At 34.0% G+C, this 24,163-nt stretch overlaps 1 protein-coding gene across 1 annotated transcript in view; it reads left to right on the plus strand.

Annotated features, from left to right (window-relative positions):
* METTL14 (methyltransferase 14, N6-adenosine-methyltransferase subunit) overlaps window positions 1–24,163 on the plus strand; it is a 38,174-nt gene that overhangs the window by 1,963 nt on the left and 12,048 nt on the right. The window contains exons 2-10 of the mRNA XM_004386803.3: window positions 3,255–3,343; window positions 4,059–4,146; window positions 5,277–5,357; window positions 5,960–6,047; window positions 10,436–10,526; window positions 11,555–11,696; window positions 15,517–15,609; window positions 18,342–18,458; window positions 20,219–20,429. Of these exons, the coding sequence (XP_004386860.1) occupies window positions 3,255–3,343; window positions 4,059–4,146; window positions 5,277–5,357; window positions 5,960–6,047; window positions 10,436–10,526; window positions 11,555–11,696; window positions 15,517–15,609; window positions 18,342–18,458; window positions 20,219–20,429 (1,000 nt within the window). The remainder of the gene's footprint in view (window positions 1–3,254; window positions 3,344–4,058; window positions 4,147–5,276; window positions 5,358–5,959; window positions 6,048–10,435; window positions 10,527–11,554; window positions 11,697–15,516; window positions 15,610–18,341; window positions 18,459–20,218; window positions 20,430–24,163) is intronic.

Below are 24,163 nucleotides of genomic sequence, written 5' to 3' on the forward strand. Positions count from 1 at the left end.
CTATATGAATAAGACAGATTGGTTTATTCTCTAGAACTTGATTTGTGCACTATTTGCTTTATTATTATTTTTTGGAAAGTCCTTGTCTCCCCTTCATTCTGAATTCCATCCATCTTCCATGGCCCAGTTAGGTTAGAGTTTAGTGTTAGAACCTATTCTGATCTCCCTGGCTTAGGCTCTTCTTCCTCTGAGCTTTCATACTACTTACTGTCAAGTGCACTATTATATATTGTGTGAATTATCATGTTTTTGCTGTTGTTAGTTGTTATTGAGTTGATTCCAACTCATGACAACCCTTTGAGTAGTACTCCATAGAGTTTTCAAGGTTGTGACTTTTTGGAAGCAGATCGCCAAGTCAGTCTTCTGAGGCACCTCTGAGTAGATTCTAACTACCAACCTTTTGGTTAGTAGTCGAGCACTTAACTGTTTGCACCACCCAGAGACTTGTGAATTGTCATACAGAACGTAAGTAGTTTGAGTACAAAGTCTTTGTATATCATTCTGGTTAGGTAATCTCTTCTTACCCCAGGATTGTTTCTTTCACAGAGTAAGATTTTAATAAACATTTGTTGATTAATGAAATATCAGAACAGAGCGCAGCTTATTTGTACGATTTGCTTGATTTACTTTTGTCTGCTTAGTGAAGCAATTGGAGGCAGTAAGTAGGCCTGGACCATGATAATGACAATTGATGCTACCACCAGCAATTTATGTCTGTTGTGTATTTGTCTTAAAACAGCAAACTTGGCCTTGAGAAGTAGATTTGTTTTAAAAAATTAAATATGCCTTAGAAAGTTACCAAACTGTCATAATTATTCAAGTAATCTATTCAGTGCTGCCATAATGGAAAATCTGTAATTGACTTGGTTAAGTGATATGGCTGCTAACTAAAAGGTGGGCAGTTCACAGCCGCTAGCCGCTTCTTGGAAACCCTCTGGGGCAGTTCTACTCTGTCTTACAGGGTCGACTCAACGGCAACAGGGTTTTATTGTTGACTTGATGCGGTCACTCTACAATTTTTTTTTAAATGTTGGCTCATGAGAAGACAATTATATATGTAGGCAGAATTTTTATTTAAAGCATTTCTCCTGTAATACATTGTGTGGTGGTCGAGGTTCACCTATAATTAGTAGGAAATCTCATTCATTCATTTAGCACAATGAGTCAGACATTGTACTAGCTGCTGAACATAGGATTCTTCCTCTCAGAGAGTTTATATTTCAGTGGGGAGAAGTAAACAAAAGTAAACTGATAAAATAATTGGAAGTTGTCATAGAGACCATTAAATAATATACATAGAAAATAAGCAAAAGATAAAATCATTGAAAGTTGTATTAAGTGTTACGAAGTAAATAAGGAAAGAAAACAATGGAAGGAGGCCGTCTATTCTATATACAATGTTTATGGAAGGACTCTCTCTGAGGAAAAAACTTGTACTTATCTGAGATACAAAAAGAGGGGAGTCACTCATGGAAAGAAGGTTAGAAAGCATTCCCACTATAGGAAATAGATGTAAGCATTCCAGCTGTAGGAAATAGATGTAGTGTCTCTTGACTAAAAAGAATAGAGATCAAGAAAATGTTTTGGAGTAGTTGAAATTTCAGGAACGGTTGATAGACTGGAAGAGATTTATCGTTGGAGAAATCTGAGGGGAGTGATATGAAGTGAGTAGACTAAAAGGGCAATAGGTAATTATTTAAGAGTGAGGCTGGTAGCATAATGTTCTCTTATATTTTACTATACCTTCTCCCCTTTCCTAAGCTAAAGGGACAATTTAATGCAGATTTCCTTATGCACTTTGTGTACTTAAAAATATTAATGGTTCCTCATGGCCTATAATTTGCGTTCTGTACTTCTTGATCTGGCTTTTAAAGCTTTGCATGAACTAGTCCCACTCAGCCAGCCTCATCTCAGCCAGTAATTTGTTTACATTTGTTGTATTTTGCAAAATTCCCCCAACTGCTAACTCAAATGTACATGGCTGTTTTTAAAGTATTAGTAAAGTTTAATATTGTGCCTATAATCATTATAAGACTTAGCTTGAATAAAACTGAATAGACCGTGGGATAAATAAGGCACTATTACAAATCTAGGAGCCCTGGTTGCACAGTGGTTAAAGCGCTCGACTGCTAACCGAGAAATCAGCAGTTCAAACCTACCAGCCACCCCATGGAAGAAAGATGTGGCAGTCTGCTTCCATAAAGATTTACAGCCTTAGAAACCCTGTGGAGCAGTTCTGCTCTGTCCTCTAGGGATGCTATGAGTTGGAATCGACTGGATGACAGGCAGTGGGTTTGGTTTTTGGGTATTACGTATCTGATGCATACAAAGTGGTCAACATAGTACCTGCCACTCTGCTGTTTTTGTTATTGCTACTATTACTAAATTCTGTTTTATTATTTACTGTAAAAGTAGGAATTTGACTAAAATTAAGTTGCTTAATTTCAAACAAACTGAAAGCATAAATGTTTTCCTAGCTGTTGCAATCATTCTCAACTAACATGGTTTTGTTCCAGGATACTTCCAGTTTGTCTTGCAAGCTAATCCATTGGTTTGCTGTGATGGTTAGAGATTTGTTTTCTTAATACTTGGGGGTACAACGGTTGACAGTTCGTACCCACCCAGGGCTCAGCTAGATAAAGACCTGGCGATCTTCTCCCTAGAAAACTCTATGGTTCAGTTCTACTCTGTCACATAGAGTTGGTATAAGTCAAAAATTGACGGCAGGTAGCAACATATATGTGCGTATATATATATTTTAGTTGTGCTGTAAGTGAAAGTTTACAATTCAAGTTAGTTTCCCATACAGAAATTTATATGCACATTATTATTATGTGACCCTAGTTGCTCTCCCTATACTGTGACAGCGCACTCCTCCTTTCCACCCCTGATTTTCCATGTCCATTCAACCAGCTCCTTCTCATCTCACCTCCAGACAGTAGCTGCCCATTTAGTTTCAGGTGTCTACTTGAGCTAAGAAGCACACTTTTCATGACTATCATTTTATGTCCCATAGTCCAGTCTAATCTTTGTCTAAAGAGTTGGCCTCAGGAATGGTTTTAGTTTGGGGCTAACAGAGAGTCCGGGGGCCATGTCTTCCGGGGTCCCTCCAGTCTCAGTCAAACCATTTAGTCTTTTTACTAGAATTTGAGTTCTGCACTCCAAGTTAACAACATGCTAAATACTACTGGTAAATGGCTGGAAAGACTGCCCAGTGCATTGTGATCAAATTTTGGGTTTTTTCCTTTTCTCAGTTGGGAGCTGAAAGTGCTGACAGCATTGGTGCTGTGTTAAATAGCAAAGATGAACAGAGAGAAATTGCTGAAACAAGGGAAACTTGCAGGTCAGTTGAAAAAAAAATTTTTTTTTTAAAGTAGTGACATACTAATGTTTTGTAAGGATCATTGTTTTAATAAACAAATACCGCTAGGTATGAAGTGCTTTGTTATGAAAAGCATCAAAATAAAGATTTCAGAAGCATTGGTTTTTATTGTTAATTCATGAGTTATTAAAGATTTATTTTCTAAATAGAGTTAAGTTCCCATTTATAAAGTAGTTAGAAAATAGAATGCTAGACTGAGAATTAGTGTAATACAATAAATAATTATATTTTAAAAACTTTTATAAGAGCAAATTTACTTGCTCATAAAAGTGGTATTCATTTGATATTTCAGAAAGCATTTCAAGAATTTGCAGTATTCTAGTTATTTTGATCATCAGTGCAGTCGAGAGATTAGATTGCTGTATAACATAGAAGCTTCTTTTTGCGATACATCCCTTATAACAATTTCTTTTGTTAATTAGTTGCTTTCTCATAAAAATAAAATACAGAATTCTTAATTAAACAGGTTATGTGACCTTTTGGATGATTTATAAACTGGGTAAATAGGTACTCTTTAATTGAGAACCAATTCAGCGGCACTCAGCAGCAACAACAATACAAAATTCGCCTTGTTCTGTTTTTATAACCTGTTATTTAATAATATTCTATTAATAGATAAACTTACCCTTCTTATATAAGATATATTTGTATGTGATACTTTAGTTTTAATTTTCAGGGCTTCCTATGACACCTCTGCTCCAAATGCAAAACGTAAGTATCTAGATGAAGGAGAGACAGATGAAGACAAGATGGAAGACTATAAGGCAAGTAGAGAATGGAGCAGTTTTATAGTCAAGAAAAAAATAAATCCTTATAATAATAGATTCTTATTCAGGAAAGCAAATTTGAGGGAAAGCTGAATTTTAAAACGTGCTAAAATAATTGTCAGTAGTGTGTGTGTTATCAGTTAAATTAAAACCTGCATTTATACGTTTCTTCATCTTAACTCAAAAATTGTGTGGATTAAATCAGATCATATATTTATTGCACTTAGCACAATGCCTGGTAATCATTAGGCAATGATATTCTTAAAGAATATGTGAGGAGGTAGCTGTATCAGAAACGTTGGGTAATTGGGTCAGATTTCATGAGGCTGCAGTACTGTCTTTATGAGTTCTATTCCATGTTAACAATATAGTACAGTTAAAATATTTTGAGAACTCTGGGCTAGACAACAATGTAGAACCATTCCTGAAACAGACCCAAGAAAATACCCAACTTATGTACTTATAATTACAGACTGAAATACTCAATTGAAAAAAAATTATTACGGGGGAAAAAATCCATCTCCATTTTTGTAAGTTAATTATGCAACTATATTTAATAAAGGAGAGAATACATAGTTTCACTAAATCTTTAGAATTTCAAATCCTTAGGAAATCTCACTAGTACTATCTTGTGTGTGCTATGTTTTTTAATGTATACTAATGTGTAATTTACATATTTGTAATTGTTAGGTTGAACCATGTGAAAGTGCTGATATTCAAACATTTTTAACCTTTAACAGCAGTTTCATATGGTTCAATCTAATGGAAATAAAATTGCCCCATGGTGATCACATCTTTTATTGTTAGAGCTAAATTTAAATATTTGTAGTGTCATATATGAGATAATTTTAGACAATTCAGTCAACCAAACAATAGTAGTTTTAGGTAACTACTTAATAATGAAGATACTGAAGAGGCAAGTTTTACTTTATAGTACAAATAATCAGCTAGTTAGATCTAGTGATTAGAAAGCAAAGACTTCAGTGTTTGACTTAATGGCAATTTGAAACATTTATCATATTCTAGGGAAATACACTATTTAGGGTGAATCTTAATTGATCACAATGTCAAAATCAGAGAAATAGTTCCTATATATAAAATGTCTGCTTGATCTTCTTTTTTCCAAGGATGAACTGGAAATGCAGCAGGAGGAGGAGAATTTGCCATACGAAGAAGAGATTTACAAAGATTCTAGTACTTTTCTTAAGGTAAATAAATAACTTCCAAATCTTGTAAATCTTTTCATTTAAGCTTTGTGCCTGAAAAGATTTTTAAAATACTTATTTTTAAGATTTTTTTTCAGTTTTTGTGGGATCATTATTATAAAGATCACTTAAAATTATTCATGAAATAGTCTTTCGATTTGACATTTTAGGATGAGGTAATGGTATATTAAAAGGAGTACTGGTGGCGCAGTGGTTAAAGCACTTGGCTGCTAACCGAAAGGCTGGTGGTTTGAACCTGCCAGCTGCTCCATGGGAGTAAGATGTGGCAATCTGCTTCCGTAAAGATTTACAGCCTTGGAAACCCTATGGGGCAGTTCTACTCTGTCCTTCAGAGCTGCTCAGAGTCAGAATCGACTCGACAGCAGCAGGTTTGGTTTTAATCGTGTATTAACGTCTTTAGCTCCTGAAGAGTAACACTATCATTTTTGTTGTGTTTTCAAATAATAGTAATTTTTATATCATGTATTTATCTAATCTGTCTATCTGCTTATATTGTATGATCTCATAATAAAAACAAAGTACAGAGTTAAGAGTATCTGCCATCAGAGTGCATGCTATTAATTTAATTTTGACTTTTTCTTTAGGGGACACAGAGCTTAAATCCCCATAATGATTATTGTCAACATTTTGTAGACACTGGACATAGACCTCAGAATTTCATCAGGGATGTAGGTATGTCGGATTTCTTGGGACTGTACTCTAGCTAACTCTTGATTACATGCATGTAATTTATCCATTTTCTAGATTATCTCTAGGAAGTTATTTTTCCCAGCTTGCCTTCCCTTTTCTGTTCTCAGTGCTTTCAGTACATCTTCATTTTCCATCGATTCTAACTCATAGCGACCAGCGTGATAAGAGTAAAACTGTCCCATTAGGGTTTTCTGGGTGTAATCATTATAGAAGCAGATTGCTGGGTCTTTCTCCTGTGGAGCTGCTGAACGGGTTCAAATTGTCAGTCTTTGGTTAGAAGCTGCGCACTTAACTTGCGTCACCAGGGCTCTTATCAAGAAGTGTTACTCTTCTGTTTTTTTTCCTTTTCCTTCTCTCTCTTCCCCTTTCCTTTCTTTTCCCTTCCCCTTTTCCTTTTTCTTACTCAGTCCTTGTTTCTTTTTGTTCTTTTCCTGTCTTTTTTTTTGCTTCAGTTTGGTTGTATGACTATCCCTTCTTTTTTTTTTAATTATACTTTCGATGAAGGTTTTTCGAGCGTGTTAGTTTCTCATTAAACAATTAATACATATATTGTTTTGTGACATTGCTTGTCAACCCTGTGACATGTCAACGCTCTCCCTTTCTTGACCTTGGGTTCCCGTTACCAGCTTTCTTGTCCCCTCCTGCCTTCTCATCCTTGCCTTGGGGCTGGTGTGCCCATTTAATTTGGTTTTGTTTTATGGACCTGTCTAATCTTTGGCTGAAGGGTGAACCTCAGGAGTGACTTCAGTACTCAGTTAAAAGAGTGCCCGGGGACCATACTCTGGGGTTTCTCCAGTCTCTGTCAGACCAGTTAAGTCTGGTCTTTTTTTGTGTTAGAATTTTATTCTACATTTTTCTCCAGCTTTTTTTTTTTTAAACAGCTTTATTGAGATACAATTCACCCATTTAAAGTGTACAAAACAAGTGGTATTTTTTAAAATTTATTGTCAGATATTCACTGAGTCCTGAACAGATTTTCATCTGTCCTAAAGAATCTGCATACCCGTTTAGTAGTCAATCTTCATTCACGTCTCTCATCACCCTCCCAAAGCCCTAAGCAACCACTGTTCTTCTTGTGTCTCTATAAATTAGCCTATTCTGGACATTTTATGTAAATGGAACCATACAGTATGTGGTCTTTTATGACTGGCTTCTTTCACTTAGCATAATGATTTCAAGGATCATTGATGGCAGTTTGTATCAGAACTTCATTTCTTTTTTTTTTTTTATTGTACTGTAGATGAAGGTTTAGAACTTCATTTCTTTTTATTGCTGAATAATAGTCCATTGTATGTATATACTGCATTTTGTTTATCCTGTCATCCTTTAATGGACATTTGGATTTTTTTCCACTTTTTGGCCATTATGAACAATACTGCTATGAGCATTCATGTACAGTGTTCATGTGGGTGTATGATTTCATTTCTCTTGGGTATATACCTGGGGTGGAATTGCTTGGTCATATGCTAATTCTGCATTTAATTTTTTGAGGAACTGCCCAACTGTTATCAGAGTGGCTGCACCATTTTACATTCCTGCCAGCGTGTATGAGGGTTTCAGTTTCTTCACATCCTTGCCACTTGTTATCTGTCTTTTTGGTTATAGCCATCTGTCTTGGATTTGCTAGTGCTGCTATAGGAGATGTACCACAAGTGGATGGCTTTAAAGAACCGAAATTTATTTTCTCACCGTTTAGGAGACTAGATGTCTGAGTTCAGGGCACAAGCTAGGGGAATATTCTGTCCTCTCTGGGGAAGATCTTTGTCTCTTTCACCTTCTCTTACTCAGTTCCTTGGTAATGTGCATGTGGCCTTAATTGTTCCCCATTTGTCTTTCCTTGCTTTTGTGCCTAATCTCCTTTTATATCTCAAAAGTGATTGATTTAAAACATACCCTACGGTCACATGACCTCATTAACATAGCAATGAAAAGCTTGTTCCCAAATGGAATTAGATTCACAGGTATAAAAACCAAAAACCAAACCCATAGCCATTGAGTTGATTCCAACTCATAGTGACCCTATAGGACAGAGTAGAACTGCCCCATAGTGTTTCCAAGGTTGTAATCTTTATGGGAGAGGAGCCCTGGTGGCGCTGTGGTTAAGTGCTTGGCTGCTGATGAAAAGGTTGGTGGTTTGAACCCACCAGCCACTCTGAGGGAGAAAGATGTGGCATTCTGTTTCTGTAAAGATTTATAGCCATGCAGACCCTATGGGGCAGTTCTGTTCTGTCCTGTAGGGTCACTGTGAGTCGAAATCAACTGGACAGTAGATTTGGTTTTTGGTTTAATCTTAATGGAAGCAGACTGCCACATCTTTCTCCCCTGGAACGGCTGGTGGATTACAGCACATATTTTTGGGGGACACAGTTCAGTTCGTAACACTATCATAGTGGGTGTGGTAAGTCATTTTGGTTTTGATTTGTTATTTCCTAGTGATTAATGATATCGAGCACCTTTCCATGTATTTATCGGCCATTTATGTGTACCCACTCCTCACTTATCGACATAGTTATGTTCCAAAAACCAGGTCGTTATGAGAAAGTTGGTGTTATGCAAAAATGGAGGATGACCACATCAGATCACAAAATATTCTGTGGGACACATGTCCCACTGGACCCAAGAGGCAGAAAATCTAGGTGGGCACAGTATGCCCCACTGGTCATGAAAGGGTTACTGCCAGATATACATCGTTAATATGCATAATAGATAGTAGATTTTTTTACTATTGTTGTAAACGTAAGATACCCGATAACGAGAGAGTCAATAAGTGAAGAGTAGGTGTATCTTCTTTGGAGAAATGTCCAAACCTTTTGCTTATTTTTTAATGGGTTATTTATCTTTTTGTAATTGAATTATAGAAGTATTTTTATATATTTTTGGGTACAAGTTTCTTATCAGACATAATGATTTGCAAGTATTTTCTCCCATTCTGTGGGTTGTCTTTTCACTTTCTTGATTACAGTATCATTTGTAGCACAAAAGATTTTAATTTTGATGTAACCCAATTTAATTATTTTTCTCTTGCTGCTTATAAGCAACATTATTCTTAAAGAAGAAACTAATTTTAATGTTTTGATGAACAAAGTGTTAAATTGTATAACCAAGCTTTTATATAAACCGTTCTGCTTTTAAGACACTTGCTTCCCTAAGGGCAAAAAAAAAAAAAAAAAAGTACTTACAGAATTATTATAGATTGAGGAAGAAGTTGCACCTTCTGTTTTGTAGATGATTAAGAGAGCCAACTCTACTGTGATTGAAACATGACTTTAATAAAATCTTCAAACATGTTTTATTTGAAATTTAATTTATAACCACTGATTGGGGAGGCATTAGAAAATCTTTCACTTTTACTCTTTTATATTAAAGTTATTAATATATTTATTTTAGTTTTTGAATTAAGACATTTACATAATTTGTATTTGCATGAATATGCTTCCTGTGTGGAGGGGAAAAAGCCAGTAAGAGCTTTTAGGAATCTTTGATATTCCTACCTTACGATTGTTTAATCTGGCATTATGCTGTTTTACCTAAAATCTCTTCTGAGGTTCAAAGATACAAAATATTTTTGAGGACATGGGGAAAACGAGTCCCCTATTTTTAGTACCCTTTGTGGGACTTGTAGACTTTTCTTAAAATCCTAAACCTGAAAATATATTGAAGAGTTGGTTTATAATAATGTGGAGATGTGAGATTTTTAAAACTAAATATTGATGTTGTAGAAAATCTTCTTAAAGACAGCAACTTCTCTTAGAGTTGGTAGTACAGTTTAGATAAAGAATCAGAGAGGTTAGAGCTAACCTACTGTCAGGGCCTTATTGTCTTCTTTTTTTTTCACTTGTTCTGGGACTGTGTCCATAGGGCATAGCCAGTTAATTCAAGATATCTGCAATATTTTTCCCACCCTGCTATTCTCTGTCTCTTACCTAATGATAAAATAGAAAAGAAATGCTCATTTGTTTTGCTGTGGATAACTGTTCAAGAAAATAAGTAAAAATCTCAACAATCATTACATTTTTTAGCTGAGAGAATTTCTTTTAGCTAAAAGGAAGAGGAAAAAGAGCACAATAGATAGGCAGTTTTTTTTTTCTTCTCCTGAGAACAGAATGGATAAACTTGCTATGAGCAGATTGCTTAATAAATATGAAAAATTAAATGGTTTAGTGATTTATATTTAGTGGCTTTAGAACGTCTGGGTATTTACCTGCAGGTGGAGTTAGAGTTATCAGGTATGAACTGTGTATTCGAAATGTTTTAAAGTACTCAAAATTAACTTTAAAAAAAAGAAGTAAGGTTAAAATGACACGTATATTGTTTTGTTTTGTTTTCCTGAGAGGGAGCTTAACCTTTGAATTATTGATATTTTCCCTTAGGTTTAGCTGACAGATTTGAAGAATACCCTAAACTAAGGGAGCTCATCAGGCTGAAAGATGAGTTAATAGCTAAATCTAACACCCCTCCTATGTAAGTGTTTTTATTGGTTTATTTTTGTTCCCAATTTAGGCTTAAAGTATCAATGTGTGTATCTTGTAAACTTTCTTTTAAAAAACATTTCAACGCCTATGTAGGATTAACATATTCTATTTCTTTTTTGTAATAAAATATGTTAATTGATAGTATAATACTGAATACACAGTAGACTCTCATTTAATTTTTTTTCTAGCTTTATGGATAATTTTCTTAAGATGTCTTTTAAATATTTTTTTCTTGTCAAAGTTATTTGTTTAGTGTAGAAAGTTTACAAAACTTAGATGAAGCAAAAGAAAATAAAAATTAATTATATCTCAGCATTCAGACATAACTATTCTTCAAATTTTAGAAAATGATAATTCATTTTAACCTTTGGTAAACACAGTTTGTTTTTTCTCAGAAACATGTATGAGGTCTTTGAAATGGAGAATCTGTTCCAGAGTTAGCTTACTTTGAATGTTTTGTACATTTAGTGGTTTGATTAAATGTATCCTGGTAATGATTAGAAGAACCATAAAAATTTTAGCAGACTCTAATATCCTATTTTTTAAAATACTTTTTCATTTAAATTATTTTAGTTTTAAAATACTGTCATACTATAGTGCAGGTAGCCTTTCAGTAAGAACTAGTAATAATTTATATTGGGTAGCCTACAAAGACAATTAATATAAACAATTTTACTAATGAACAAACTAATAAAAGAAAATTAAGTCCATGTTTAGGAACTATTTTTTAGAGGGAAAATTTTAAAACTTATAGTTTAAAAAATGAGAGAAGTACATATTCTGGATGTATATGTGGAATATGAGTTTAGTTTGTATTGTAGCTATTTCCATGTCCTAGAGATGGCTTACTGTCTATTCTGTACTAAAGAAAGACACCCCTCCTTAAAAAGGCATTTAGTAATTAGCTCATTACTACTCTGTAAATAGTGTTTATTAATGTTTAAGTGGTTTATTCCATTGCGGTCTATAAGATATTTGAAAATCTCTCACTCATTTTTTTATATTTGAATCAAATAGGTATTTGCAAGCAGATATAGAAGCTTTTGACATCAGAGAACTAACACCCAAATTTGATGTGATTCTCCTGGAACCCCCTTTAGAAGAATATTACAGAGAGACTGGCATCACTGCTAATGAAAAATGCTGGACTTGGGATGATGTATGATGAAACTTTCTATATTGTAATGATTTATTTATTTTTGAAATGAATATTTGTTTATCCATTTGTTCATTTGATTTATAAATATCATCCCTACTTTGTAGGGATCATAAATATTGATTCATACTGTATACTGTTGCCGAATGTCCAAGGTACATTGACAGATATTACATTATCTGATTCTTCTGGGCAAAAATTGAACAGGTAGTGAGTGAGTAGACTGCAGACTCAAAATCTCAGTCTTAGAATCTTTGGATGTATAGCTAGAAAAGTCCAAAACAGAATGATTGATAACTCATTTGGCATTTTGTTAGTTTTAGTAAACATCAGAGTATAATGATACATACATATATATATATATATATATATATATATAACATGATCCCTACTCTTTAAGGAGCTTACAGTATAGTGGATCAAAAGGATACATAAACACATAATTTCAATATAATGTTATTGTTGTGATAAAGTTATATTTTCTCAAATAATAAAATTAAGCAAGCTGATGACTTCAGTTATTTACATAAGTTTGTACTGATCCATAACAAATGCTTGTTGAGCATCCACTCCGTACTAGGCAATGTACTAGGCATTCAAAGATGACTAAGACTTTGTACTTGCCACTAAGGAGCACACAGTTTAATGGGATGAACATTGACCTTAACTGATAATTACATTATAATTGTGTTGGTTTGATAATAGAGAAATTACAAGGTGATGAGCACAATTGACCAAGCCGAGGGAGGTGGGACACATTAACATAGAACAGGCAACATGCGAACAATATAATATAAATATATTAGTTAGAATTGGCCACATGAAATGTATGGGAAGGGCATTCTAAGCAGAAAGAATAGCAAGAGCAGAATGGATGGAGGCAAAAAAATACTATCTGGTTTGTGGGTGGAGAAGATCTATCTGTAGACTGGTGTTGTCTGAACATAGATGGGACTTCTTGAGATGATGTCATTATAGGAGCTTGCGCTTTTAACGTGAAGGCATTAAGGAGCCCTTGAAGGGCTTTTACCACTTTAGTAACATGGTCAAATTGCTGTGTGGAGGCTAGACTAGAGACAGAAAAGTCTGGAGAAAGGAGAGCAGACTGTTGTGGTAGCTTAGATATTAGATGAAGGCACCCTGCATTAGAGTGATGGTATTAGGGATAGGAAGAAGATGATAAATTCAGTAAGTTTAGGAGATAGCATTTTGTAAGACTTAGTGATTGGGATGAGGGGAGGAGTTAAAGATGACTCAGAGGTTTCTATCTTGGTATAAGTGGTGTAGAGTTATCACTCTTGGTATAGAGTTACCACTAACAGAGAGAGTGAATACAAGAATAGGAGCAGGATTAGAAGAATTAAATAATGTTGGACATGTTGAGTTTGAGGTATGTGTAAGACATTCACATGGAGGAGGTAATAGGAATAAGAAGCTCAGAGGGTAGACAGATTTGGTCTATTGGAATGATTTCTACATTAAATCCATGAGAATTAAATGAGTTTGTCCTGGGATAGTATTTCAGTTGAGATAAAATGTGGACCGACAGTGATGCCTCAGGAAACATTTGCATTTAAAGAAAAGGTAAAAGAGATGTAAAAAAGAATGGGTCAGAGAAATACGAGGAGAACCAGGAGAGTAAGAATCATGAAGCCAAAGGAACAGGGAATTTCAAGGAGAGAGTAATCAGGAGTGTCATATGCAGAAGAGAGAGAAAGAAAGGACTGAAACTGTGGGACTGGTGTTTCATAGGAAACGACTTTGAATCCTTGCATGTCCTCTCTGAGTTAGTGGTAATTACTGTTAATAATAAAAATGTTTGTTTTTCAAGAATAACCTCTTAATTCTTCTCCATGAAGCTTTTTCTATTGGCTTCAATACCCCTTGCACCTTGTATTTACATTTTTATGGCTCTTACCACTTTAAAAAAGTTTTTCTTATTTCCTGATTATAAATGTAATCTGTGCTCATTGTTGAAAATTTAGAAAAATGTGGTATTCTCAAGACTAAAGGTTAAAGACCTAACAATATTGATGTTTATTGCTGAGAAGCTTTCCAGATAGGTTGTGTAAATTTACATTTCCTCAACAACAAAAATAAAATAAATTATTAAAAAATAAATAAATACATTTCCTTCAGGAGTGTTTAGGAATGTCAGTTTCACCATCTCCTTGTCAGTATTGAGTATTAATATTAAAAACCGTCTTTGTCAGTTTGGCCAAAAGAAAGCAAAATTTTAACCAATGAATCTGATTATGTCTTTCATAGGTAGTTAAGTTGAACTTTATTTTCTATAGCCAGTCTGTGAGGTTTGATCAGTAAGGGCACAAGTGCTTCAATTATATATGACAAGCAAACTAATAAGAGTTTTTGAAATAAAGGAATTTCTTATTTTATAGGTAAATCCTTGATTTCAGTTTAATTTCACTGAATTTAAGCTCTGGCTGTTTGTTGTTATGTGCTCTCGAGTCAATACCAACTCATAGCAACCCTATAGGACAGAGTAGAACTGCCCCATAGGCTGGTATCTTTATAGGAGTAGATTATCAGGTCTTTTCTCCCTTGGAGTGGCTGGTGGGTTCGGATTGCTGACCTTTCAGTTAGCAGCCAAGTGCTTAATGATTGTGTCACCAGGACTCCTTTATATGATACTACCACTAAACAAAGTGACAGTAGTTAATATAATAAATAAATAAAAATATTTGGGTTTTACAAGTACTATTTTTCACAGAGTCAGTAGTGGTGGGCAGTGTGTTTTGGTTAAGGACATAATCACTTATTTAAAATACCAACACTAAACTTTTAGAATTGCAGTAGAGAATAATTAATTTGCTTATTGCTCTCCCCGATGTGTGCAGAAATATATACGTATGTACATTCATATATATGTTCATATTTTTATAGTTGATAAAATGGTTGTTACTGTACTATGAGAATACTAGATGAACAGAAATCTGAAGACATAAGAAAAAGTCAAAGTATAAAGCTGAATAGGTTTATAGATATTGTAGTTTATTTTCATTATTACTATCAAATACTTTTGTTTCTGCCCACATACATTAGAGATGATATGGTTATAACTTACACGGATCTGTTATTTAAATGGAAGTTAAAATTTTCTTAATAAATGAAGCTAATAAATTCTTGCTTGAACCATGGTCTCTGAAACTTGTTAACTTTTAAAGAAACTGAAAAAAAAAATATCATATAAAATGGTTGCTTCTGCAGTTATTTATAGGAAAACATGGTATTTCCAAAATTTAGGGATTTGATTATTGAATAACTTTTTTTTAATGTGACACATTCAATACCTACAAGGCAAACAAAATATAGATTTTTGTATTGCAGACTTCAGTAGCTATTTTAATAAAATGTGCATATTGATTTATTTTATCTAGAACTAAACACTTGTTATATTTCATCTTAATTTGGCCGTAAGTTTGGGATCATTTCATCTCATTCTTTTCAGTTTCTTTTTTCATAAATAATAATAGGTTGCTTTGGAATATCTCTTAAGCTCTGTTTTGTAAAATTTCTTAATTCTGTAAATGTTTTCATATAAACTCTTTCCATATTAGAGCAGCTATGTACATATATGTGTGTACGGGTGCGTGCATGTGTGTTGTTTGGATATAGTAGATGAAAGCAGCACTAGAATCAAGAAATTTTAGGATAAAATTTATTTTCTATTTCGTAATTAAAATGAGCATATTTAAAGAACACATATACTGAGAGTCCTGATAAATTATAATGACTATTCTTTGGAATTTAGGATGAATGGGAAACAAAAGACTTTATGCAGTATTGTTTTGATTTCTTCTAGATTATGAAGTTAGAAATTGATGAGATTGCAGCACCTCGATCATTTATTTTTCTCTGGTGTGGTTCCGGGGAGGGATTAGACCTTGGAAGAGTGGTAAGATGGTGTTTTTTTTAAAGTAGATTTTTAAATTCATAGGAAAAAAATGTTAATGTATGTTGCATAAGAAGTCTGTAGATTAATATCATTTTGTCCCATTTTTTAAATAGTTGGAAAATATCAGGAGGAAAATCTGTTCAGAAGAGGATGTTAGAAGGGTAGTACCCCTAAGTCAGTTAACTAGCACTAGGAATGAATGCAGCTGTTTCAAAATAGATTTTTTTATAACTGCAGGAAGAGAATAGTTTAGAAATTTGAAACTCTGAATTGCAGTTCATAAATGAGCTAGTTAGTATCATTTACTACTCACTGTAAGTAGCTAAAAGGTATTCTTCTGAATAGGATTGACTTATGAATTCCAAATGGGAGCCAAATCAAATCGAAAAGGTAACAGAGCATCTGAAACACATTATAGTTTGAATAAATGAATAAGAGAAAGAAATTCTAACACCTCAACTATTTTAAGAACCTTGTATTTAATTGTATTGCATAGGTTTTCTTTCTTTTTTTTTTTTGATGGAGTATTGGATATCTAAATGCAAACAAAATAGCATATGCTATTTTGTCCAAGAATAACGGGAGCATTGTGGTTAGTTGGCAGGAGTCTTCCGTTTTTGGTCTCAGTTTTCCCGTTGACAGTGAGATTTTGGGCAAGAAGGTACTCCTGTGGTTCTCAGTTTCCTCACCTCTTATTGGATAATAGCTTTCCGTTTTTAGAATGTGTTACATGCTATATAACAAATGACCTCATTTAATGCATGCTAATTTGGGCAGGTGTCCATTTGAGAGGTGAAGAATTTAAGTAGGATTATATGAGATAATTAAGTAGGATTATATTGAAATACATATGTGCTCAAACTGTGAAATTGTACAATTGCTACATATTTTATGTGTAAGTAATAAGTTTGAGACAGTTGGGTAACATCATTGCTTCTGTCATTTATTAACTCCAAGGTAAGACCATAACCTATGCCTGCTGTACTTTAATTGGGTATCTCCATTCTTTTGGTGATGGCTCCCCAAGGAGCTGTGGGAAAGTTAAGAAAGTAGAGAAAAAGAAATATACTGCATGTATTTATGTGTATATTGACATTTACCTTTTTCAGTTCTGATGTCTGTTTTTTGGTCTTTCCTCCCACCCCCTAAATTAGATTGAAAATGGTTAAGAGGTTTTTTCTTTTTTGTTTATGCAGTTTATCATATTGGTGAAAGCAGATTTTGATTTTAAAAAAGAAAAATAATTCAGCATGAGAAATACGAGTTTTCTGTAAATACGTGCATTAAAAACCCATTGCCACTGAGTCAATTCCAACTCATAGTGATCCTATGGGATAGAGTAGAACTGCCCCATAGGGTTTCTGGTGGATTTGAATTGCTGACCTTTTGGTTAGCAGCCCAGCTCTTAGCCACTGCACAATCAGGGCTCCAAATTAGTGCATTAGGGAATGTAAAATTTAGGCCCTTATGATGTTTAACAAACATCCAGTGTGAAACAGGAACAGATGTTGATATTGATTTTTGAGATTTTAAAGTAAAAGTCTAAGTTTCATTTTGAGATGCATCTCACTTTACACAATAAGAGCATATGTTTTATGCTCCACTATAACATTTATACATACTTGATTATAGCACCACCAATATTATTCTGCACCTTATTTCCTCCTAATTTACTCTTAAATTGACTGAAGGTAAGGATAATGCTTCATTCCTGGTTTTACTCCCTGTAGCTAGCCATAAAACCAAACCCGTTGCTGTAGAGTGGATTCCAGTAGCATATAATCTAGTATATGGCACCTGTTTATATATACCAGATTCTAGAATGCTAAGGTTCAAATCTCTGTATTTTCTCAATTATATAAAGGTAAGCATTTTACTCAATAAAGTATATTTCCAGTAAAGATATACACATAACAACAGTCTTTGAATTTTTTTTTAAAGGTAATAGCATTTAATATAAAAAGAAAATTTTATAGGGCTATCTCATCTGAAAAGAAGTTATCAGTTAGAGGTGTTTCAACAGTGTTTAACTTTGTCAAAGGATATAAAACTGAGGAATCAAATTATCTTTTGGATTATTTTATGATTACAGAGAGACTGTGTGTTTCCTTATGTTTAAAACCTAATCACAAATTACAGTATATTATATGATTCCATTTTTATGAAATGTCCACAGTAGGAAGCTCTATAGAGACAGAAAATAAGTTAGTGGTTGCCTGTGATGGGGTTGAAGGTGATGGTCAAGAGGTGCAGGATTTCTTTTGAGGGCAGTGGAAATGTTCTAAAATTGATTGTGATGGTGGATGGACAACTTTGTGAATATACTAAAAGTCATTGAATGGTATACTTTAAAAGAATGAATTATATACTATGTGATATATTCATATATGATATCTCAGTAGAGCTGTTAAAATAATTGAAATTAAAATCCAGCTTATATTGATGACAAAAGAAGGTAGTATTGAAGAATTGGAGCACTATGTACTCTTTTCTGTGTTTTAATGTTTAACTGTATATATTATATTAATATCCAAAAGATGTATATCATTTTGTATAATTGCTATATTTTTCAAGACATTTCTGTTTTATTTCTGCACTAAAACAAAATTACAGTGCTACTTTGGAATTTAGTATCTCAAACATCTGGACAGGTTTTTAATGTTGGTTGATTATTTTAAGTATTGTTTATTTTTTTAAGTTAAGGATTTTTTTTATTGTTCTTTCATTTCTAGTGTTTACGCAAGTGGGGTTACAGAAGATGTGAAGATATATGTTGGATTAAAACCAATAAAAACAATCCTGGAAAGACTAAAACTTTAGATCCAAAGGCTGTCTTCCAGCGAACAAAGGTATTGTCCTTAATATTTTATTTTCTTTATTTTTATTATTTAATCTTAAGCTTTCCCAAATTTCTATACTTTCCAATTAATTTTGCTGAAAAGATCCTTTTCTTAGACTTGTAAAAATGTTATTAAGCATTGCAGGAATACACCTTAATTAATATTGAAATGTTTTATTCATTATGTTAGATTAGCCTCCACTGTGCTAGAGAGGGGGGTACACATTCCTGCATGTCCTAAACTACTGTAATCCTAAATCAGATAGAGGTTTTTGGTACCCCTGATCCCCAGATTTTTTTCCATTTCTCTAGGCACAAGAAGAAGAGATGTCAGTAAGACTGATAGCTAGCTTAGAGACATATTTCTCTCCCCTTCCCTTCTCCTCTTTGTGTCCCCTGAGGACCTACACAAGAATCCATGAAAGACTTTGTATGCTTTGTATGCATGCTAGTATCAGGCCTTAACAGTTTTTGTCGTTCAGTCTCCCACCCATTAGGGAGTTACAGGTGCGAGAGTCTTTCTTATTAAATCTTTCTCGGACTGGTAAATTCTTTCAAAGATATCTTAGTTATTTAGTGCTGCTATAACAGAAATACAAGTGAGTGGATGGCTTTAACAAATAGAAATTTATTTTCTCACAGTTTGGAAGGCTAGAAGTCCGAATTCAGAGCGCTGGCTCTTGGAGAAGGCTTTCTCTCTCTCTCACCTCTGGAGGAATGTCCTTGTCTCTTTTAAGCTTCTGCTCCTGGGTGATCTTCTTGTGGCTTGGCATCTGTCTTTCCCCATCTCTGCTTCTTTTGCTTGTTTAATCTCTTTTATATTCCAAAAGAGGTTGACTCAAGACACACCCTACACTAATCCTGCCTTATTAGCACAACAAAACAACCCATTCCCAAATGGGATTATAACCACAGGCATAGAGGTTAGGATTTACAACACATTTTTTAGGGGGACATAATTTAATCCATAACAGAAGGGAACCAAAACTACTCTTGTCCCTAGTGGTTCATGTAGTCAAGTGAGAGATTAGATTTATTTAACCTTCCAGCTTACTCCTTTCCCCTCAAAATCTAGATTTAATAAAAAAGGACAAAAAACTAACAAACAAAAAAAGAAAATTGTTTGATTTTCACATTTACTTCTGTTAAGCATTTGTAACATATCTGTGTTTAATGCCCCCTCTAGTATATCAGGGAACCCTGGTGGTGCAGTGGTTAAGCACTCAACTGCTATCTAAAAGGTTGGCAGTTCAGACCCATCAGCCACCTGCTCCATGGGAGAAAGATGCAATCTGCTACCGTAAAGATTACAGCCTTGGAAACCTTAATGGGGCAGTTCTGCTGTGTCATATAGGATCACAACGAATTGAAATCGACTCAGTGGCGATGGATCTCAGTATATCATTTTGATTTTGGATTATACAAGGCCCAATATAGCATCATTTTAAGATTCCAAGATCAAGAGCTATGTTTCCGTGACTGGTGAAAATAAGTTATTTACAAGTTACGGGGGAAAAGACTCCTGACTCAGTTCTAAAATCTAACAGCCGAATTTTAATACTCTTGTTTCTAGGTTCTGTGGCAGCACTCTACATACAGAGATCCAAGCTTTCTTACTCTGTTTTCACTCATAGAACAACTATATCTCAAAGATTCAAAGAAATAAGGATTGTTTTGGAATTGGGGACATCAGAAATGTAAAATGTTTTGAAACGTGACTGTTGGTGAAAAGAGATTGATTACTCTTAATCTGCTCTTGTTACTACTTAGGAACACTGCCTTATGGGGATCAAAGGAACTGTTAAGCGTAGCACAGACGGAGACTTCATTCATGCTAATGTTGACATTGACTTAATTATCACAGAAGAACCTGAAATTGGCAATATAGAAAAACCTGTAGAAATTTTTCATATAATTGAACATTTTTGTCTTGGTAGAAGACGGCTTCATCTTTTTGGAAGAGATAGTACAATTCGACCAGGTAGGCCCTCACTTAAAAAAATCGTTGTGGTTCCAGTTCTTTGGGATATGGTGTCAAGCAATAGGATGCAGAGCTGTGTAAAATAAAAGTCCTGTGATGTGTTTGACTCCCCTTCTTGCTGTACTTCAGATATGCCAAGCTCATTGTTGCCTCAGTGCTCTTCCATGGTTCTGTCTCCTTTCATTCCAGTCCCTGCTCATATGTCCCCTTCTCAAACAGGCCTTTTCTCACAAGCCTAGGTAAACTAGCCAACTTCCCACTCCACTCCCCTCCTCCATCACTCTTTCCCTTTATTATGTTTTATTTTTCTTCATAGCACTTGTCATTATCTGAATTACAGATTCATTTGGGCACATGTCTCTAGCATGCAGTCTCATGGAAGGCAAAGGCTGTCTTATTTACTTTTTTATGCCCAGCATAAAATGAGAGTTTATAAAAAGAGGAATCCTTGAAGTTCTTTAATGTATATGTACAACAGAATTCTCCCCCCTGCTCTCACCCCGTCAGTTGTTTCTTTGAAGGTATATTTTGATGAATACAAAAACTTGAAAGTACTTCAGCTATAGAAACTTGTTAGTTGCTGTTGAGTCAGTTCTGACTCATGGTGACCCCATGTGTTATGGAGTAGAACTGTTCCTTAGGGTTTTCTTCTCTGTAATCTTAATGGATGCAGAACGCCGGGCCTTTTCTTCTGAAGTACTGCTGGTTTGAACTTCCAACCTTTAGGTTAGCAGTCAAGTGCAAACCATTTGTACCACCTAGGGACCTTCATAAAATTAGGTAAAATAATAAAACCGAAGTCACTTTACAAAGAAATTTTTTTGTATGTGACATGTATAGTCTAGAATTTGTCTTTACAGAGTGTTGACTATGTTAAAAGCAAATATTTTTTCTCGTGGCAGTTTGCCAAAATTCATGCTAAAAAAATACATCAGTTCTCTGTGTACAGCTCAACAAAGTATCACAGAGTGAGCACAGCACATCGGTGTAGCCACCATCCAGGTTAAGAAATAAAATATTCCCAGCATCCCTTATGCCCTTTCCTTATCATTATTCTCTGCACAAAGATAACCCACTCTCCTGACTTAAAACATTGTAGATTAACTTTTAGATTTCTAAAAATAATGACCTTGCTAAAATCACTTATTAATTCTAATAATGTATTTGGTAGTTCTTTTTTCTCCCATGTATATAATGATGCCAGCTGCCAAAAAAGAAAGGTTTTTTTTTTTCCTTTTCCATCTTTATTTCCTTTATTTCTTTTTCTTGCCTTATTGCACTGGCTAGTATCCAGTACAGTGATGAGTACAAGTGGTGATGGCAGGTATTGTTGACTCAGTCCTGTTCTCTGCATTTCTCCATTAAGCCTGGCATTTACTGTTATAGATCATACTGCTTTTTATCAGAATAAAGAAGTTCCTTAATGACTTTTAGTCTTAGTTTTCTAAAGGTTTTTTGTTTTGTTTTTAAATCGTGAATAGAGGTTGAGTTTTATCAAATGCTTTTTCTGCATCTATTTAGATCAAGGATTGGCAGAATTATTCTATAAGGGCCACATAATCAAAGTTTTAGCTTGCCGGCCGTACAGTCTCTTGCTACTGTGCAATTTTGCCATTATAGCAATTTGAAAGCAGCTGTAGACAATATAGAAATCAATGAGTGAGGCTGTATTCCAGTGAAACTTAGTAAAAACAGATGGAGAGCTAGATTTGGCTTGCAGACTATAGTTTGCTAACCCCTGATCTAGATGGTCATATGTATTTTAGCCTTTATTCTGTTAACGTGGTGAACTGCACAGATTGATTTTCAAATGTTAAACCCGTCACAGATTTCCTTGAATAAACCTAACTTGATTGTGATGTGTTATACTTTTTATGTATCTCATGATTTTGTTTTCTGATGTTGTACTTAAGACTGTTTCATCTGTATTACTAAGAAAGACTACTGTGTGATTTTTAATTCTTACAATATCAGTGTCAGGTTTTGATATCCATATCTGATTTTTTTGGCCTCGTAAAATAAGTTGGGCCTTATAAAACTCACCTAGAAGACTTTGTACAAAACACCAATCCAAACCCACTGCTGTTGAGTTGATTCCAATTCATAGCAATCCTACAGGACAGAGTAGAACTGCCCCGTAGGGTTTCCAAGGAGCAGCTGGTGGTTTCAAACTGCCGACCTTTTGGTTAGCGCTGAGCTTTTAACCATGGCACCACCAGCGCTCCAGCTTTGTACAAGGCTGATGTTATTTCTTCCTAACATAGTTGAATAAATTCACTGGTGAAGCCATCTGGGTCTCAGGTTTTCTTTAGCCTGAGAAATTTTAAAATTATAGATTTAATTTTCTTATTAGTAAGAGGGCTATTCAGATTTCCTGTTTTTTCTTATGTCAGCATTTTTTGTTTTCTTAATTTTTTTAATCAATATTATTAGTCTTTTCAAAAAATGAATCTTTGCCTTTGTTGATCCTCTCTATTGCGTGTTTATTTTTATTTCATCATTTTCTGCTTTTTATTTTCTTCCGTCTTTCTTTGGGCTTACTTTGCTATTTTTCTGTCTGAGGTCTATGATTAGATCATTGTTATTCAACTTTTCTGTATTGTATTGAATTGTATTGTATTTATGGTTCTGAATGTCTTTAAACACAGCTTTATTACATTCCAAAAGCTTGACATGTAGTATTTTTTATTGTCATTTATTTCAAAATAGTTTTTAAATTTTTCATTTTTACTACATATTTAACCCATTGGTTGTTCAGAAATGTGTTATTCTTATCATTGTTTTTGTTTCTTGGCTTAGTGTCATTGTGGCCAAGTGACATATAGTGTAATATTTCACTCCTTTGTAATTTGTTGGGATTTGCTTTATGATCCAGTTTTGATAAATGTTTCAATACAGTTGAAAATAATATATATTCTGTATTTGTTGTTGGTTGCAGTGTTTATTAATTGAGTATTCTTTACGGATGATACCCATGTCTTTACTGATTTTTTAAAACTACTTATTCTTAAGGAAGGTCTGTTAAAATCTATTATGATTATGAATTTATGATCTTTACTTTGTTGTCAGTTTTTTATTTATGTATATGTTTGAGGCTATGTTGTGAGTTGTATATAAAATATAGAATTTTTATAGAAATTAGATTTATTCTCTTAATATTCTGAAATATACTTCTTTATCCAGTGATTTAAGCTTTGAAGTCCACTTCATCTTATATTATTGTTTAACTATTCCAGCTTTCTTTTAATTTGTATTTTCATGACATATTATTTCTATTCTTTTACTTTGAATCTTTCTACATTCTTTAAGATGTCTTTTGTGAACAAACACGATTGCTTTATCTTTATCTTTTAATTGGACCATTTAGTCAAGCTATATATAATGTAATTCTTGATATATTTGGACATAAATTACCATCTTACTGTTTACATTGGTATTACCTATTCTTTGTTCCTTTTTCTCTCATCTTTTTTGCATGGATTAAATATTCTTTTTTTTTTTTTTTCACATATATTTTATTATACTTCAGGTGAAGGCTTACAGAACAAATATTTCTCATGAAACAGTAGTACACGTGTTGTTTTATGACATTGGTTAACAACCCCACAACATATTAACCCTCTAAATTCTCAACCTTTTTTTTTTTTTTGGTGAAAATACACATAGCCAAAGATACACCGTTTCAAAAATTTCTACATACACAGTTCAGTGACATTGACTGTGCTCTTCCAGTT

Source organism: Trichechus manatus, unplaced genomic scaffold, assembly GCF_000243295.1.
Source record: "Trichechus manatus latirostris isolate Lorelei unplaced genomic scaffold, TriManLat1.0 scaffold00171, whole genome shotgun sequence".
NCBI lineage: Eukaryota > Metazoa > Chordata > Mammalia > Sirenia > Trichechidae > Trichechus > Trichechus manatus.